Here is a 19956-nt window from a genome sequence, read left to right on the forward strand (position 1 = left end):
GACTTGAATGGCCTCCTGGCTCAGATTCAGTGGTTTTCTACCTGCTGTGCAATCTGCTTTTGGCTCGTTTACCTCCTCTCTGCTGTGTTTCTCTGTATTTTAATCTTTTTTTTCCCCCATCATTTTGAATTTGTCCTTTCTCTTGGCATGTGGTGATTCATAATCCATATTCCATTTCCCCGTGTGGTTTTCTCCTCTGATCCATCAGGATGACAGTTTTTTGTGTTTCTTTGTCATGTTTTGTTCATGTTGTTATTTGCTTTTGTTTTTCAGGCGTCCTGGGCCTCCAGCACCCTGGGGTTCTGGTTCACAGAGCTGCTTGAGAGGAACCGGCAGTTCCAGGCTTGGATCTTTGAAGGGCGGCCCAACTGCTTCTGGATGACAGGCTTCTTCAACCCGCAGGGCTTCCTGACAGCCATGAGACAGGTACACACGGCATCAGGCCGCCTACCTGCTTAGCCACCGCCGGGGAGGAGACCAGATGGCACACAGAGGGACTAGCAGGCACACGGCCACATTCACACACTCAAGCACACACACATTTCTCTTTGTTTTCTAATGAATTCCAGTTTATCTTAATGTGGGGGAAGTGAAAACTACACAGGGATGTCATCTGAATGCTTAACCCTACTTGATCCAGATCTGAAGTCATGTCCCTGCAGTCAGGGCTCATTATTCTTTATTATAATTAGCTATCTTTATTAAATATTAGCAAATTCAGAGAAGCATCTAGATTAATGTTGAACATACAACAAACTATTAAAAGTTTGATGATATTAATATCCATTTCATAGCGAGCACTGTGTAATTAAGAATTTATGTGTGATAATATATTTATACTGTAATTTTCATATAGGGCATTTGCCTTTTCTCCCAGTTTGTTTCCCGCTGAAGTGTTTTTCCAAGCTGCCTTTGATGCAACAGGACATCACTGACTGTAAACTACTGTGTTACAACACACATCCGCCTCCTTTACGTCTAAGGGTGGTTTTGTTTAGGGGAAAAAAGCAAAACTGTAAACTGATGAGTCCTAATATGCAAGGCAAGGCACATTTATTTATAGCACATTTCAAAGCCAAAGGCAAAACAAAGACTTTACAGATGACACAGGTAAAAGCACAAGCAAGAAATAACAAATAAAAAAAGGTCAGTGAAACATAATTAATTTATAAATAAGATATCATTTCATGGGAGTGAAATGCAATTTAACTTTTGATATGAAACTTTTACTCATCAACTAAATGAATTTGATTTTAAAATAAAGTATCATTAAAATGTGTGTATTGCAATTAAAACTTATTTAATTTCAATTGTGAGGTAATTTTAGTGCCTTGCAGTTCCATCCGCTACCGTTATCATTGATCATCATTTATCATCAGTAATAGTTACATGGGAAATGTTATAATGCACAAAATTTCCATGCATTGATACTTTATTCAAAAAATAGTATACTAAATTAATGAGTATATTTAAAGTTATATTGTATTTAATTACATTACCTACATAGTAAATATATTTAATTGATCTCTTTTAGTTTTCAGTTTTTATAGCGCGCTCCTCTCATAGTAGTATACAAAGTCTAAATGTCTAAAATATTACTTTTTGTATTAAAAATCAGGATGAACTGGTAATAAACTAAACTAATTGAGTTAAAACATAAACTTGTCACTTCATGACAGACAGGAGTTCCATACATTTCACACATGACAGATGTGTATATTTACTTTAATATATTTGCACTTTACTGTGTTTGTACTGTCACTCCTATAGGGCCAGTAAAGCTTCTATCCTATTAGGGAGGCCTTGCTTTTATCATGTGACCTACAACATCTATGTCAGTGTTTCAGTGTCTTCAGTATTTATAACACTTTGCACTTTCAATAAGTAACTGTCTTGTGCATGTCTGCTACTGCTTCCACCAGGGAGGTTATTTACTGTTTATATGTTTGTCTTTCTGTTTGTTTAGCTCTTAAATATTTCCATTTCCTTGATGATGGGTGGCCCCTGAATTAGGCATCAAAACTGGCATCTGGTTATCCTTTAAAGAAAAGAAATGAGCTGAGATAGAGACCTGAGGGCTGACGTATCTCTTCAGGGCTAGCGAATCAATTTACTTTGCAATTTGAGTAGTAGTAGGAACAGGAAATCGTATAGCATTGGTGTCAGGTGTGCACATCCTGCTGCCTTCTAGTTTTATTTTTCCCCTCTGTGGAAAAATCCCTGTTGAACGCTCAGGGACAGAAAATACTGTGGAAGCAGATGTCTGTATTTTACTGAATTTAGTCGTAATTTTTCTGCCCACTCAGAGAGACACTGCAGCTTTTGTTGGACCATTGAATCTCATCACATGTCTGTCCTTGTCTTCTTTTATTATTAGTCCCTATCTGCTCAATTTGAACCAATCAAGTTTTTTTCCTCTTTCATAATTGGCACAAAATGACATAGGGGGAAACAATACTCACATTTCATTTATTTATTGTGCACTCTGGGACTGGATTGGATTTTATTGCCCTTCTGTCAGCACAGCATCCCACAAAATGACGCCATCGGTGGAGTGCACTTCACAGCCCTACATAGTGTTTTTTTATTGTACCTCTATTACAGTCCTGTTATCAAATAGATTTTTCGTGGGGAAACATTTGCAAAATAAACAACTCTGTCATGCTTCCCACATCTCTGCTTTCCCCTGAACTTTTAGGAGATCACTCGGGCCAACAAGGGCTGGGCGCTGGACCGCATGGTGCTGTGCAATGAGGTGACCAGGTGGATGAAGGATGACATCACCCAGCCCCCTGCTGAGGGAGTCTACGTCTACGGCCTCTACCTGGAGGGAGCTGGCTGGGACCGCCGCAGCTGCAAACTCATCGACTCCAAGCCGAAAGTCCTCTTTGAGATGATGCCTGTGATCAGGATGTACGCTGCGAATAATGGTGAGTATTCATGTTTGGAATGCATCAGATTGGAGGAAGGCTTCCTGAGGTTAAATTCTTATTCAAAAAGTCACAAAGAAAATGAACAAAGTTGACTTTAATGATGCGTCTGATTAAAAACGTTTTAATCCTGTTGTTTCTTATCAGGATCAATTTTGCCGGTCTCAATCTTCTCTTCTCCTCAACATTTGCATCCCACACAGTCACTCAGAACAGATGGATGTAACATTTAAATGTCAAGCAGACCAAGTGCTATTTATTTTGTCTGGGAATAGATTAGCAGCCGTATCTGGCACAGTGTTTCTTCTGGGTAAAACAAGACTATATTCAGGCGGGCAGCAGAGATGGGCCCCCCGTGGATGCCTGCGAGCAAGGCTGCCTGGGAAATGAATTAATGATCCAATGATACGCCTAATGTGGTTTGTTTACACCATGTCCCCTCCCAGCTTTTCTCACAAGAAGGCTGCCTTCTGGGTGCAAGTGTATGTATGTGAGTGTTTGTGTGCGCACTGAAACTGGTGGAGGGATGCTGCTGTGGACGAGTTGTTGGCAGAGCATCTACTAGTATGTGTGACATGCATGTATGTTTGTGTATGTGGGTACATGCTCTCTGAAGGCAGACTTGATTCGGGCTGTTTGTTTGCCCATGAAAAGGATTGTTGGTTTGTGTGCTGATGGGGGGGCTGTTGAAGGACACTCGAGTAGCACTCCTAGTGAGACAGCCTCACATCTAAGCAGCTGACTGTCTAAAAGCCACAGTAAGTAAGGTGGAGCTGAGAGAGTTGTGTGTAATAACCACGGTCTGCTGCTACAGTTTGCCTGATTTGAGCAGGCTTTGACTTCATCAGAAACAGATGTTTAGTTAAACTCGGCTGGGTGTCCCAGCGGCAACTTGCACGGATTAAAATATTTAATTGATTGAGACAAATTTGCCAGCTGCTGCTCCGTTTTCTATTCGTTTTCAGTGGCTATCAAGCAGACGGGAATTAAGTAATTTTTTTTCAAAGCCTCAAGCAAGTCCCAAGTAAATTTTTCTTAGCCAAGTCAAATTAAGTCAAGTCACCTCCCTCAAGATTCTGTGATCCTACCTGCAGTATCCAGTCCTTATTATGAGAGAAAAACAATAATTATATTCTTGACAAATTAATCCACCCTGTGGAAATAGTATGACAATGAGTATGATTTGAATTGTAATCTTATGTTCAGTAAAATAATTGCAATCTTACACATAATATATGTTCTATTTCATAATTTCTTCTCAATCAAAGAAACTGTTCCCTCCCCATCACTTTGAAATAAAACACTTGAACATGACTAAAAACCAAAAAAAAAAACACAACATGAGTTCATCAGTTCATCGTTGCCAAGTCACCTTAACATCCAAGTCAAGTTGCAAGTAATCAAAAATTACTCAAGGTGACTGAAGCCCAAGCCACAATGACTGCAGTGCACACCTCTGCTGTCAGGTGACATTGACGGCATTTTTCTGTGTTGCAGGTGTGAAGGATTCGCGCCTCTACTCCTGTCCAATCTACAAGAAGCCAGTTAGGACCGACATAAATTACATTGCAGCTGTAGACCTGAAGACATCACTTTCTCCAGAATACTGGATCCTACGGGGCGTGGCGCTCCTCTGTGACGTCAAATGATCGCTCAATGCTGAGAAAATTACTCACATCTGGTAGGAGCTCAGCTATTCTTAACTTCACATCTGTCACATGCCCAATGTAATAAAGTATGCAGGATGTTACCATGGCTACCATTTTTTTTCTCCCTTCATGGGAACTTGTGGTAAAACAGCCAGTAACAGAAAATGGGAACATCACTATATCTCTTTTGTTTCAACCTTTTTGAATGTATATTTTTTAGTAATTTGAGTATTGAAGTTTGATTTTCAGCATGCTATGGCAGAACTGTTAAAGAACATATATTTTAAGATCACATGGAAGATGAAATTCATTTTTATTAGGTATTGCTCCTCAAATTATATCCTACAGATGAGAGCAAATGTTGATCAGAGCTTTCTATCCGTATGAGTAGCTGAGTCTTTATTCACCTAGAGTACACCTTCTCTGAAAATAGAATATAAACCTTAATATGCAAACAGCAGTGTAAAGCAGATGTGATTCAAATTGTACTGCTTCACTGAATGATTCAGCTTCAGCCCCGACAGGTCTAAGAATGAGAACACTCCATAGAACTGAAATACATAGAAATTTTAATGAAGTTTTTACAAAAAACAATGGCATCAAAACATCAAAACACTTTTTTGGTAATATTTTCTTTTGTTACAAAACCATCGTTTCATACGCAGTCTAGAGCTACCCTGTACACAGACCAGACTCAGGTTTCCAAAATTAAAATCGTCACAATTAAATCATCTTTATCCTTTTGTGTTCCTGTAATATTACTCAACCCTGACTTTTGAAGCTCTGCGGCTCAGATCTGATTTTCTTTGTCTGAACAGAATCAAATACTTCATTTTTGGCAGGTGCTGACAAAGCTGACCTAAGCCATAAAGACGTTTAGTTTTGTCTTATCTGTCAATAAGGAAGAGATGATTAAAGTGCAAAGATATTAGTTGGAAACTTGGTCCTGCATGAATATCACAATATATTCATATTTTTAAGCTTTTCCATGTCTGGACCATCTGTCAAATACATCCAAGATTTCGTGCTTCTAACACAGTTTTATATACACATATTTGTGTCTCCTTGTTGGCTGGCTGTGTTTTGTGTCTGCTCATGCAGTTTTCCCTTGTAAAGTTTGTTCTTTCGTCACATCTTCTTTCTGTTATCGCTTATAAAAGTTTGGGGCACATAAATGTCCTTGTATTCACAACACAAGCGTGTCTTATTTTGTATTACCATTGCTCACTCTGAACTTTCTGGCGTTAAGATGCTCTTCAAGAGGCCTTAATGTAAAATGTCGCCACTCTTTATTTCTCTACTTCGTACTGTACATCATTTGATGTACTGAGTCCAGTAAAGTGAACAGAATATAGATGCTGTTGGCTGAAACAGAGGCTTTTATGACGATGCCTCCCACAACAGAGTCACAATACTAATTTAAACCATTTCAGATTGTTCTCTCTGAATGGACATGTGCCACAGTGGCTGTTCTGGATCCAACATTCATATTACAATACATTTGAGGGGTTATTGCCTACTTGCTGTACATGCTACACTTACAGTTACATAAGTGACAAAATGTATTCTACAGCTGTGGCATAGGTAGCTTGCAATGCATTATTAAAATTAGATCTGATTCCTTTGTGCCTCACACTTTTTTTCTGTTACAACAGCACTGACAAGATCAAATGTCCTCCACACGCGCTGACCGTATGTTCTTTGTGCCTGTTTGAATTCAGCATATTCTGAACCAGTCTTATGGCATTACATTCCCTTGAGACAGTGAGCGGGTCATCTCTGTGTGCACAAAGTAGGTCTTGAGATCTCCTTTGCCCTTAACGTTGATGATGCCTCTACAAGAGCACATGTAGCCCAGGGTTAGAAGGATGCGACTTGTCTCCTCCGTCACCTACAGGGAGAAGCAGATGGGTTACGTCTATCTATCTTACTCGACTGAATTAAATTCCTGCTGGCATAAATCAGCTCTCAGCTCTCCAGAAAAATACATTTCCAGGAACAGAGTCAGAGTCAAATCTGCTGACCATTAACACATAAGTAACATGCTTGGGTTATTGACATGCCGCTCTGCATCAACAGACCTTTTATTTAACAGACAGAAATCAGGATGTAACGTGGCTATAAAGTCTATTACCCACAAAATTACAAAAACGTGTGTGTCATGTGGAGCTGCACTCACATGTGCCTCGACTGTATTCTCTAACATGACCATTAAAGATTGTAAAAGAAAAGTTCACGCCAATCATCACGGCTTTAACTGAACAGAACAGCAGAAGTACAAGCTGTTTGTACAGACAACACAAAATGAAAATGCCCTCAGTGGGTTTTAAATTTAGGAAACGTCAGTGTGCTACCTTGGAATAACTCTGCATATCTTAAATATCAACAGCCAGTCTTGGAATACAATTGAAGGCAGATGGCTCTATCAACTGTGTGCAGGCTGTGAAGTGTATTACATCCCTCTGAAGATTCAGTGAGTCCCACAGCCACTTGCTGTGCAGGTGAAACACCATTATATGTTATCAGTGTTAAGGCAGTGTGCGAAGTACGATTTAGACATGTTGAGGTTATATCTTTGCTGTCATACAGCAGATGCAGGAAGAGTTTGTTCTATCTTTTGAAGCATCTGTTCTGACATTTAAAGTCCATACATATGAAATGGGGTGCTGCTGCAACTGCCAACTTCAAATACAATGTCATGAAGAAAAACAGGAAATGAGAGACTTCTAAAATGGGTTTGTTCTTGAATGCAACACATAAAATCATTGAGTCATTATTTTAGCTTAACCAAACAAACAATCTGTAACTTGGGGCTGCAATTAATTAGTTTCATTTTCATCCATGATTTGTTGTTTAGTCTTTAAATTGTCTGGAAATTATTAATAAAACAATGATCAAAATTAGTTGGCGATAAATTAAATTACAGTTACAACTAAAGGACTAATCATTGCGGCTCTAGTATCAGCCGTCTCAAAACCTCCCATCTCGTGTGTTTCTCTCAGTCCTTTCATTCCTTCCTGAAACATACATTTTTCATCATCAACCATCAAACAAGATCCCAAATATATGGTCTGCTAAAGATCAACAGTTTTCAGCTGTGGATTAATAGACACTAATCAGTATCACCAGTGGCACATGTACATGTACAAAGGATTGAGTAAAGACAAAAACAAATGGTACTGAAAATGTCTCCCAAGTTCAATAGTGTGGTTCATTGATGTAATTAATAGCTTTAGCTGTGGCACAGAGGAAAACACAATACAGAAAAGAAAACCATAGAATGTCTCCATTACCTGTATTTTTCCTAAGACTCCAGTGCTGTCCATTCTGCTGGCTACATTCACTGTGTTCCCCCAGATATCATACTGTGGTTTCTGGGCTCCGATCACTCCAGCTATGACTGGACCGTGGTTAATACCTGACAAAGAACACCAAGCAAACTGAATGGGAAATTACAATACACAGAACAAAGGAGTATTTGGTGCACAGTAAATGACATATTTAATTACACTGCTATTCACTTGTGTTCAGAAGAGACATTTCTTTTAAATAAAGGTGCAACTGTACCAGTAAACTGCCTGCACATTATAAAGCATGGTCATTTGTTTCTATGTCTGGTGTCACACTTGAATCATGTTGTTGGTAATGTATTAAAATAAATTTTTGATATTGCTGATTAATAATTGAGTGCAGCTCCTTCAGTAAGAGAGAATAAACACAGTTTTTCACAAGATTTCGTCAGAACATGAGACGAAGTGGAAGCTAAATGCAGCTGAAGTCTTAATCCCTTACACTCCCAGCACCTCTGCTGAAGAGGCTCTGGAGCTTTTCACAGCACTGACATGACACTGTGCATCTCTCCACCATGGCGTCAGAGTCAGATTGCTGGAAATTGCAATTTACACAAGTGTGCACAGGCAGCACACAAAGGCACACAGCCACTGGTTTAGTCCGGTCCCAGTGGGTGAGGACTTGTATCCCTCTCTGATGGAGCGTTTTAGGCCCGTCTGGACACAGCAGGGATGTGCAGTGGCACACACGCACACTGCTGAGTTAATGGAGCATCCCATGCTGTGATTTTCCCAGACAGGTTGAAGGTATTGAACTCCGACTCTCACCACATGCAGGGAGCTGGGACCTGCCCGCTTCCTTTTCTCCTCCCTTCTCCCTCTACTCTTCAGCCAGTCTCTCTCTGCTGTTATGTTGCCATGACTATACCTATGTCCTGCTGCAAACACGAGTTCTGTTTTCTTGTCATGAGACATTTAGCATTTGTTTTCTATTGAGATAATGAAATCACAGCCACAGTATGCTGATGCAGAAAAAATCTTGGATGCAGAAAGGCTATTAATGTGGCATTCAGTTAGAACGCATTCAAGCTAGTTCTTTTAAGCAAACACTCATACTGTATCCACAGTACCAACACTGCCGCAGTGAGTCATTGAAAATAATAAGATACGATTTCTGCCAACACAAATATTTGCAACTCACAGCCAGTATTAAGGATATTGTTGTGCTCTCATATTTCATCTTTTATTTGCTGCATTTTGATGTCTGACAGATGACAACAAACGCCCCAGCTGCTGAATTCTATTATACTTGGAGCACGTCATGTTTTCCATTCTCCCTATGTGATCTGTAGCACACAAACCCATAAGGAAAGATGCAGGTGAACTGTGGGTAAGGAAAAAAAAAACCTCACTCTCACAGCACTTTGCTTTTAAACATAGATTTATGTGTAACTCACCAACTCTGAGTTTGAAGTCATTGAAGGAGTGTTTGTTGATCATGTCCAGCTTCCCCACCAAGGCAAAAGCAAACTCTACCATGGTCCCTATGTGCATGTACTGCCTGTCATGCTCCTGGGAAAAAGTGAGGAAGATATTCATTTTAAGTCTAATGTAATTCAAAGGTTGTGAAAAGTGACACTAAAGAATCTCTTGAAAAATGAGTAAGTAAATTATTTCAATGTGTGTGCATTGAGCTCACCTGTGCTGTGTACTCAGGCCCAGGTGATGCGTTCAGCCCAGTAGCAGCCATGTAAGTGCTGCCAATCGTCTTGATCTTTTCCACACCGCTGAATTTAGGTTTGGACAGCAGCTACACATACAATCAAACAAATTAGACGGTTGTTGTCCTTTTTCAGGACACACGGATGAATTTGTAACAGGCATTGCTGTTTTCCTCCCTTTTCACTGCAATCAAATGCCTCTCAGACTACACAGACCATTACAAGACGTTGTGGTAGGGCTGGGTGATATGGTCTTAAAATAATGTCGTGATTTTATGACAAATAATCATGTGTGGATAAAATGACTAAGTCGGTAAAAACAAGTTTTAGAACTAGTAGAGCAGTTTGGTAAATTACACGATTTTACTTTAATGCTACCTTTACTTTCAGGAGAAGACAACATGTATGCCACATCACAATATAACGAAATCCAAAAGAAGACCACACAAACCCCCTTAATGAAGGTTATTTACCTCATCAAAATCAGCAATGATTTCGTTGAGGAGCCTGAGGCACTCCAATCCTTCTTTGTTGACGTCAGATTCGGTGTAGAACTCTTTAAAGTCAGGGATGGAAGCGAACATGACACACACCAGGTCATAGGACTGGTGGTACAGATCCTGCAAGACAAAAAGAGACAAAATGCAGACGTTAGCTTTAGACAGCTGTACAACAGTGTTATAATCCTGATAAACTAAAGGATGATAAGATTCTAATGTGTTATGTCAAGATAATCATTATCACATGAGAGTTTTATGCGTATATTTAACAAGTGATGAACCAGACACAAACTGAAGTAGGCAGATCACCCACACCGTATTCCGAATAAAAGTTACTCTAATATGCAGAAGTGCAGCAGCTTGCTCCTCATCTCGTTCAAGTGCAGAAATATAATTATTTGTTGACTCGTCATTCAGACTTTTTGCAGCTGAAGCAGCACTGCCATTTAAACTCCTGTGCCCTCCATGACACCATGTTCTCCAAACTTCCTAATTTTTTTAAATTGTACCTCTCACAGTTCACATTGTGAGAAGCACCCAGGGGAGATAACATTTTTCAGGATGATGATTGAGAAAAGTCTCACAGGCATGTCAGCAAGTTCACCTAGTCTGTCTCTTCCAATGTCTTGTCATTATCAAGGTAATTCATCACTTTAATACCACACTACAAGTGCCAATTCCATTTTAAAACCAAGGATTCAGAAGAAATTACTACCAAAATTTTAGCACTGAATATCTGGCTAATAACTTTTTAGTACGGTGCCATGTGCCTTTTACAACTTCAATACTCTATTGTACATTCTGGTTTTAGATAATATTCTGTATCAAATCTTGGATTCTACATCTCATTGCCTAAACATAAAACTTTATTGAAACACCTAACATGTCTTTTAATATCAAAACCCATCCTGGTTTTGAACTGGATTAAAGGTAAACATGATAAGCAGCAAATAAATAAAATATGTACATATCTGAGATCTAATGCATTGACTCAAGATTATCCTTGGCATGAGCTGCTTCTTGCAAAGCCTCATCAGGGATAATAAACAGTGTAATGGATGTTGGCATACGGCCATTAATACCGCAAAGCTCTTTGAAACCACAATGCATCTGTTGGTCAAGACAAAACGTACAAGATCCATCATCATATCTCTGATGCAGAGAAAAGATAATTAATGCTTACTTCGTTCTTCCAGTTACGTGCCAGGAAATGTTCTGCAACGTGTGCAGGAAGGACGTTTTCCAACAGAACCCGGTTCAGGTTTTCCATGGTTTCGATCTCCTCACACTCCTTCTTGAACTTGTTCTTCCACAGAAAGTCTAACCTACAGTAATATTCATTCTGTTACAAGAGGACACAGAGGTGAAGAGACTGAAGGTACAGCTGTACAGCTTGCTTCCATCAAGTCACAGAGAAGAAATAGAAACAGCTACAAGCGTGGGTTCCAGCGAGGCTTAAAGACAGAAAAGAAAATGTAACACTGAAAAGAATGGGCCACAAAATTGTCACATTTATAAGAAACTCACAAACTTCCAGGAAAAAGACAGAAATACGGTGATTTATGGAGCAGTACTTTAACAAGACTTTTCAAAGAACACAGCGTGAGGCCAGACAGTTTAGAATGTTTCAGGACAGGTGAGGAATGACTTTCTTTCGTGAGAATACTGTGGGTACAATTTGTGATGTGACATTCCATTTTGTTCAGTATTGTGGGAAGCATTCAGGTTCTCTAAGATGATGACTCCCAATTACTGTGAGCCTGTTCCTGAGCAGTACACGATGAACTGGTTTGGTAAAGAGGATGTGCCAACCAAGGAGAAACATATTTGGAAGACGATCTGATGGAAGCAGATCAGCAGAAAAAAAGGTGATATCATTAAATATTAGAAAAATATGTGAAAAATGTGTGGCAATTTTAATAAACAGGATGCACACTGTAACATTTACCACATTGTTGTGAGACAGTAAGCCTCAAGCATTCAGAGAAACAGAAGCTCGTAATGGGAATTTATAGTATGTCAACAGCTGTTCAAAATAAACATTTCATAGCTATTGAAATCACACTAAATAATGCATAGAGAACAGACACTATCCCAAACGTACTCTGATCACAAACAAGACTCCCTGCAATGTCACCGCACTTTGTAGTGTCCAATTAATTAAAAATAAACAGTGGCACAGGGAAGTAAAAGGTGAAGCTTTTGCTCTCACCTGTGTGTCCACTCATGTAGACAGTGTGCTTTTTGTGGCCACAGTTCAGTCCCCACAGGGCAAAATAAAAAGTGTGTAGCAGCCGTGCTGTTATTTCAGTACACAGCTTGGCCCGAGGGATCGGCTGCATCCCATTTCCATGATAAGCTCTCATATAAAACACAAATATGACTCTGCCGGTGTCTCCTCTGTTTGACAGAGTGCTGAGACCTCCTCCTCCATTCAAGTCTGTTCAAATAAAATGTGTATGTACGTTAGCATGTGCACACACACACAGTCATTTACTTCACGTATGACTGGCCTATGTGTCCTGTGTTATATAGGGTATATGTTACCCCTAATACATACAGCTGTCGGTATTTGAGACTGTACACTAGCTCTAGAAGCAAAGTAGTGCCTCAGTTCTGGATCACTCCCAAGTACAGTAAGTACCCTGCAGTGTAGCATAACCCCAAAATAGCCAAAGTAAGAAGCACATCACTCTCCAGAATGACCAGTGTCTGGTCCCTGTGTCTCTCGGCTAGTAAATCTCCGCTTGCATAACTTCGGACAGAGTGGCTGAAGGGAGGCAAACTGCTCTCATGATGCTTTCTCGCACAGTGTGGCACAGCAGCCGAAAAGCTTTGCTGGCTCTACTGAGTTTATCAGCTGTGCAGCGTTGATTTCCATCTAGAAGATGGATAGGAGCAGCCACATCCCCTTCCCCAAAAGGGCAAAAGTTGAATATATATATATAGTATAGATAGAGAGAAACATACAATGATTAGTCGACTTATCATTACAGTAGTCAATCAAAACAAACTTCCGAAATATTTTGATTAATTGATTGATGTTTTCAGTCTTTTTTTTTAGCAAAACAGTGTTGATTCCAGCTCCTTAATTGTTTGCTCTTATTTGTTTTTTCTGACAGAAATCTAAGAGTTTTTGGGTTTTGGACCGTTGGTTGGAAAAAAAGAAGCAATTTGAAGGCGTTACTTTGGGCTTTGTGAAATTGAGAGCATTTTTCACAAATTTGACATTTAATAGACTAAACAATCATGAAAATAATCTGCAGATTAATAATCTTTAGTTTCAGCCCTTGCTTACATTAAATATCTTAATTAAGCTTAGATGGCACAGAAGAAAAATGCTCGCCAATGAGCCCACTGACCTGCATGCAATGCCCAGCGACATTGCTTGGATCAGGGCTAGGAATCACATCTAACGCAATGGTGTTTATCATGCAATGAGTAAAGAGACCATGGAAATCAGGATGTCCCTCAAAAGAAGGTATATGAGAGATATGTAGAGGATATAGCATGAGCTTCTCACAGGGTTCGTACACATTTTTCAAGGTCAAATTCAAGCACTTTTCAAGCACTTTTAAGGGTCATTTTCAAGATTTTCCAGCACCTTTTTGCTGGGGTAAAATACGTATCTACAGGAATATATATACTCATAATTTGTTCTTATCACAATTATGTACATTGTATTATGCTGTAAACATCTAAAATTATGTTTCATAATAGCAAAAACTTCAGAAATTAATTATCCAGTCTGATCCCAATTTTGTGGAAGACAGTTATAATGTCAAGCACTTTCAAGCACTTAAACTAAAATCCAAGTACTTTTCAGACCTTGAAAACACAACATTGAAATTCAAGCACTTTCAAGGATTTCAAGCACCCGTACGAACCCTGTTCTCACAAATGCAGTCTCCGACTTTATTAGTTTTCAGTGACAATGACCATAGTACATGGGACTATAGCCTGTCCAAAATGAGAAAAATCAAGAAGGTACATTAGGGAATGAAGCAACAAGTAAATGGTGAAATAACTAAAGGGTGTAACGGTGATGATCTAAAAGCTTAGCACAACACAGACAATAACGCCAATCAAACTATTATAGTGTGGACTTACCTGTCTGGCGAGCACAAGCAGAGTGACGAAGAAGATAAAGAGGGAGATAGAGCCCATCGTCTTCAGATCTTTGAGAACTCCTGGTCTTGATGGACAGAGAAAAAAAATTTAAGTTGTGTTTGTGTGCGGAGACATAAAAAAGACAGAGATAAAGAAGAGTGACCAATAAAAAGATAAAACTAGCAAAAAGACAAAGATGAGAGACAGAACATTTAATTAAAATTTTAGATTGCAATCAGTAGTCTGTGACCTGTGCCACATGATTGGCTAGCAGATCATTTCATTCCAAGCTGTCACTCACTTCAGACTGTCACTTCTGCTTTGCTGTGACAAGAGCTTGTTTGCTATGTGCATCCCAGTGGCTGAGCTTCTCTGCTGGGATGCATTCAGGAGGAACGCTTTTCACCAAGCAAAAAATATCCAGATAGTGTTTACAACTGGCAAAGATTCACTTTAAACTCCCATGTTTTTCTCATCATATTCCGAAATATAGGACAACCAATCAAACTACAGTTTGTCAGAAGAGTTGAGATTGTGTGTTTATGCATTGTACTGTGCATGCAACAACACACACCAAAAGCCCAGAATGTACTGTATATGTGAGGTTACAAAAACATTGAAAACATTATTTTTAAAAAAAAACATCAATTATGATACTTATAGTAATATTTCAATATCTGTATTTATTATTTTATCTACAACAAAGTAGTTTCTCCTTCATAGCAGTGAAGTCTGACTGTCCTCATTTAAGGTCTGGCTGTGTGTTAAGAACAGGACTGTTGCATTCTAATTTCTGCAAGCACATTTTGCATATTAATGGAACCTCACTCTTATCTAGGGCAGAGCTCAGCAGACAACTGAGAAAACAGTCTGCAAGTTCTGCACTTGCCTGGTTCATTATCTAATCAATTCTTTGCGCAGAATCAATGGCAGTGACTGAGGGCGGACATTTTGACATAAAGACAAATCCAAAATGGAAAGCATACAAACAGGAGAACATGACAACTCTCAATAGTCAAAGTGTTGTTCGAAGACAGAAATTATGAAAGCTGTTCATTTTCCCATTTTGTACTGCTGCTGACCTGAGCTGTGTGAAGTGTATTGGCTTAGCAGAAAACCCCTTAAAAATCACATTATGCTGTTTAAATTGCTTTGGACAGGAAAGTCAATAACCAAAAAGACAATTTCCTTCCTCTGTTGGAAATCTGCCAATTTAGGCTTGAATGGATGCATTGACCATCCCAAGACACTTTTTGGAGGTTATCTACTGACAATACACCAGTGATTGACACTGCATGTTCCAAGAGGGTTTTTGGGGATCTTAAATCCCTTATTACTTTGAGTAATCAATCAGAAAATCTATGGAGCAAGTCCAGCATTTGTCTGTTATGATATCATCACTACAGTCCATCTTGGCAAATCAGTTTGACGAGAGTTATTCTGTTGCTGTGAGCTGTGCAGCCGAAGAATGAATTTCCATTAGTGCATTTGGAGAAAAGCAACTATCCTATATTTGTGGGACACATACATTTCTGCCGTCTTACCTACTGTAAAAATGAGACTGATTAAAAAAGTACTGCCTCTGTGTATCCAGTATAGAGATAGGTCAGTTACGTTTCTTAAACACAGACAGCAAACTCATGTTGTGAGTGGCGCATGCAGATGCAGCAGGTGGTAGCTCCTTAATCTGTTACTTTTGGCTTTATTGCTGAAGCATGTAATGTTTTATCTATGATCAAAATATATTCATCAGCATTGGAAAAGAAAATGCAGGCTTTGGATTAAGAGCAGCAGACTTTGAGACAATCACTGCTACCTATCTTTTGACCACACAACCTGACCAGCCAGGGTAAGAGCCATGCTAATCCAGTTAGCATTTAACTTGATGTCGAACAATGTGAAGATGCAGAACATATTATCATCACGATCTTGTTGGTGCGGCTTACATTTCAACAACGTTCTGTTGTACAATTTCAAAATTGCACAACAGAACGATTTCCTCGGTGTGTATGTGTTGAAGGAACATCAAATCTATTTTATATAACCCTCTGTTGTACAATGACAGATACATGACATTTATTTATGTTATGTTATTCTCAGAAACTAAAAAGCTGTCTCATATGTCAAAATCACAAATTGTAGCTTAAAGAGCAGTTAGCTTTCTGAGCTGTTAACTGAACTCTGGATGCAGTAACAGCATGCAGCAGTATCTCTTTCAGTAAGTCTCATTCTGACAACAGAGATAACAGGCCAGCACACAGTCAGGTAAACTCAGGTGGTACAGGATATACTGGATATTGCTGGACAATAAAGTTTTGTTGCTCCCATGCTTTGGATTGTGGGCGGACATTAGACTGACGTTAGTTATGTAAGAGGCATGTCGAAGGGAGGCAGAGATCATCTGCAAGTCAAAATAAAGAATCACCAATATAAGATTATTCTTTATTTTGTATTTATTATCTGAGTATTTTTTTTAAATGGTCATCTCAGGGCACACATTAGATTTTCTGACCTTGTTGGGAAGCACAAACTGGACTACAACCATGCTGAGCTGGACCTCTGCCTCACAATTACTAATCACATTAGCCATTTTAACCTCAAGCTACATGTCTGCAGTAGAGCTGTCCCAAACGATTATTTTTCAAATGATTAATCTAACGATCATTTTTCTGATTAGTCGACTAATCTAACGATTAATTTAACGTTACGTTACCAAACAAAAGTAACGTAGTAACTGTAAATGTCTATGGTAACTTATAGGGGGAAAGAAAATACTGCAGTTGTATACGGAGAAGCGTCTTTCCTTCCACCTGTCCTACCGACTCTTCCTCACATTTCTGCACAAAAAACAGCGTCTGTCACCAGCAAAAAACTTGAACTCACTCAAGTGGATGTGTTGATATAAATCACTGCGATGGTCAGCCTTCCAGACAGAGACTTCGGTGAACATTCCTCCAGAAAACAGACTACGTCCTCACGGTTGAGAGTGTCAGACAGCATCCTGTTTACTGATGGCGATTATGCAATTAGGCTTCCAAAAGGCAGTTCTAACTAACTGGAGGGCTTTTAAACTCTGTGTGGGAGTGTCCTTGCATAGTCATTAAGGACCCCTTGCAAGTTATAGAATATCTGCAAAAACTAGAAAAGGACAAAGCCGAATGTACCCTGAAGAAGCTATCCCATGCTTCTGTGGAAGGAGCACCACTCCGATCCATCATCAGTAGCATTAACTCAGTTGCCTATAATATAGTTAAGCACTGACCCAGTATCCTAGCATCTTTGGTTAGTAACAGTGAACACCACATCAGTCCAGCGGAACCAACTTCACCCCAGATCACATTTGTGCCTTACTTGACCTCTGCCTGACGACCATCTACTTCCGGTACAGTGAAGGTTTCTACAGACAGAAGCACGGCTGTGTCATCGGCACACCTGTGTACCCAACAGTGGCCAACCTCTACATGGAAGTTGGTAACATTCACAGGAACTGTTCTTAGTGACTGGCTCAGGTATGTGGATGACACCCGGTTCAAAATCAGAGCAAGGGAAGTGGAAGCCTTCACAGAACATACAGTATCTCTCAAAAGTGAGTACACCCCTCACATTTTTGTAAATATTTTATTGTATCTTTTCATGGGACAACACTGAAGAAATGACACTTTGATACAATATAAAGTAGTCAATGTACATCTTGTATAACAGTGTACTCACTTTGTGTTGACAGCGGTTGAGACATTAATGGCTGTTTGTTAAGTTATTTTGAGGGGACAGAAAATTTACATTGTTATACAAGCTGTACACTTTCACCAAACTCTGAAGCACAAGCTGGGGGTTATCAGAAGCCTAAACCATCGACCTGAAACCATCACTATAAAGTCAGAGTTTAAGGAAAAGTAACAGAAGCACATCAGGGAAGCACTTAAAACCTGTTTCTACCCAAACTAGACCTTTGTCAAAACCTCTAAAATATCCAGAGCAGACGGAGAAGAGGAGATGTAAAAATGTAACAATATCGACATTACTTGTGTCGCGGGAATATCTGAGAAACTCAAGAAGATCTTCAATAAACATAATATCCCAGTTCACTTCAAACCCAGCAACACACTGAGGCAGAAGCTTGTCTATCCTAAGGACAAAACACGCAGGCATAAGTAGAGTATTGTAGTTTATGCTGTTCAATGCAGCCAGGAATGCACAGACACGTACATTGGGGAGGCAAGCGAACCTCCTCGTAAACAAATGGCACAACACAGCGGCGCCAGCTCCTCAGGTCAAGACTCTGCTGTCCACTTAAATCTGAAGGAAAAAAATAATTCCTTTGAGGACAACAAGGCCCTAAAGAGTGCCTTCTATCAAGCATATGTCCCTGCTTGGTCTCACTTGCCTCCACACAGCATGTAATGTGTAACATATCTGTGGGACAGATTCACTCTTATAATGGCCTCAAGCAACTGATATTCTTTCATTCCTTATTACCAAATAATGTTGTGTATACTTATTAGGCAGCTAATTTCCTAAACTGTATGTGACAGAGAAGAACGTAGTGTAGTGTAGCATATAAAATGAAATGAAACAAAAAGAACACAGCTGAGTCAGTGTGGCTGAGTGACAGTAGCATGGAAAAACATAATAATGAGAACAAGTGACCATGGCCTACTTTTGGGACATGCTTAATCACTGATCAGAGTTGGCAACAGTAGCCAACGGGTGTATTTTCATTTTCATACAGTCCAAGTGAAGTCAAATGTTGTGCAATGTATTGTATTTTCAATTCCATGACTTGGACTGTAACTCTAACACTTAAGACTGCACTTGGACGCATCCTCAAGGTCAAAAGGCCTGACTCTAACTAATTTGGACTTGCATGTTGTGACATACCTTATCATCATTTAATAGACTCTGTGACGTTGACAATTCAATGACCTTATAGGTAAGAAGAGGGCTTTCTCTTTTCACCAAAGCTGTAGGGAAATAACATACTTGATGCAATGTGACCCCAACCACACTACTGAGAGAGTCCAGACCAGTTACATTAATGGGGTTATGTATGGTTTGCTTTTAGTCTTAATCAGGTGTTGCAAAATATTGTCAAAACTTGCTAATCTTGTAAGCAACACTTTTATCTCCAGTAATATAAAGGTAGAACTGAAAGGACTCAAACATGATGTGCTGAGATAACAGTGGTTTCTTCTTAAGTATTACCATTATTAGCCAGTGTTACTATCAACTCATCTCATCTCTGCTGTCATCAATCTGTTAAAAGAGAGAATAAAACGCACTAAGAACATAGCTGGTATGAGTTGGAAATTATGCATACCTCTATTGATGCATGATCATATATGCTGTAGCTGTATATAGATTGTCAATGTTGGCTCTGGCCATAAGGCAGCAATTGGTTAAACTAATACAGACTACATTTTGTGTGGATTTCATGTCCAAGAAGTACAAAATGATTCAGATGGAGATTGACTAGACAGTCAACTTGCATTTACCATATTTACTTATTCTTGTGTGTTACCTTTTTTATTTATTCAGTCATCCTAACTTTACTGAGTAAAATTTCCTTTAAGTTAAAAATGTGATTTGTTTCTTTTTAAGTAATGTAAAATTTTAGATGTGTGTAGAGATGTCTCAATCAAGGTTTTTTGGCCCTGTTCCCAATCCAAGTCCTAAATCATCAATTAATATCCGAGTCTGAGCCAATATTTATATTCCTTGACACATTGACATATAAGCAATGTAGACTTTTATATTTG

General features: G+C 39.2%; 2 protein-coding genes across 5 annotated transcripts in view; one reads left to right on the forward strand and one right to left on the reverse strand.

Annotated features, from left to right (window-relative positions):
- The window catches only part of dnah5 (dynein, axonemal, heavy chain 5), a 97232-nt gene extending 92653 nt beyond the window's left edge, over positions 1-4579 (forward strand). For all 3 annotated transcript variants that reach the window (XM_030393886.1, XM_030393887.1, XM_030393885.1), the window contains 3 exons: positions 274-426; positions 2699-2930; positions 4428-4579. In XM_030393886.1, coding sequence (XP_030249746.1) covers positions 274-426; positions 2699-2930; positions 4428-4579 — 537 coding nt within the window. The remainder of the gene's footprint in view (positions 1-273; positions 427-2698; positions 2931-4427) is intronic.
- Positions 4580-5131: 552 nt separating this feature from the next.
- The window catches only part of adcy2a (adenylate cyclase 2a), a 64321-nt gene continuing 49496 nt past the window's right edge, over positions 5132-19956 (reverse strand). The window contains exons 19-25 of one of the 2 annotated variants that reach the window (XM_030393895.1): positions 14201-14285; positions 11274-11432; positions 10064-10210; positions 9569-9679; positions 9327-9441; positions 7873-7997; positions 5132-6470 (exon numbers count right to left, since the gene is read on the reverse strand). In XM_030393895.1, the coding sequence (XP_030249755.1) occupies positions 6318-6470; positions 7873-7997; positions 9327-9441; positions 9569-9679; positions 10064-10210; positions 11274-11432; positions 14201-14285 (895 nt within the window). In that variant the 3' untranslated portion in view covers positions 5132-6317. The remainder of the gene's footprint in view (positions 6471-7872; positions 7998-9326; positions 9442-9568; positions 9680-10063; positions 10211-11273; positions 11433-14200; positions 14286-19956) is intronic. The other variant, XM_030393896.1, reaches the window with a different exon arrangement.

This window comes from Sparus aurata, chromosome 17, assembly GCF_900880675.1.
Source record: "Sparus aurata chromosome 17, fSpaAur1.1, whole genome shotgun sequence".
Classification (NCBI taxonomy): Eukaryota; Metazoa; Chordata; class Actinopteri; order Spariformes; family Sparidae; genus Sparus; species Sparus aurata.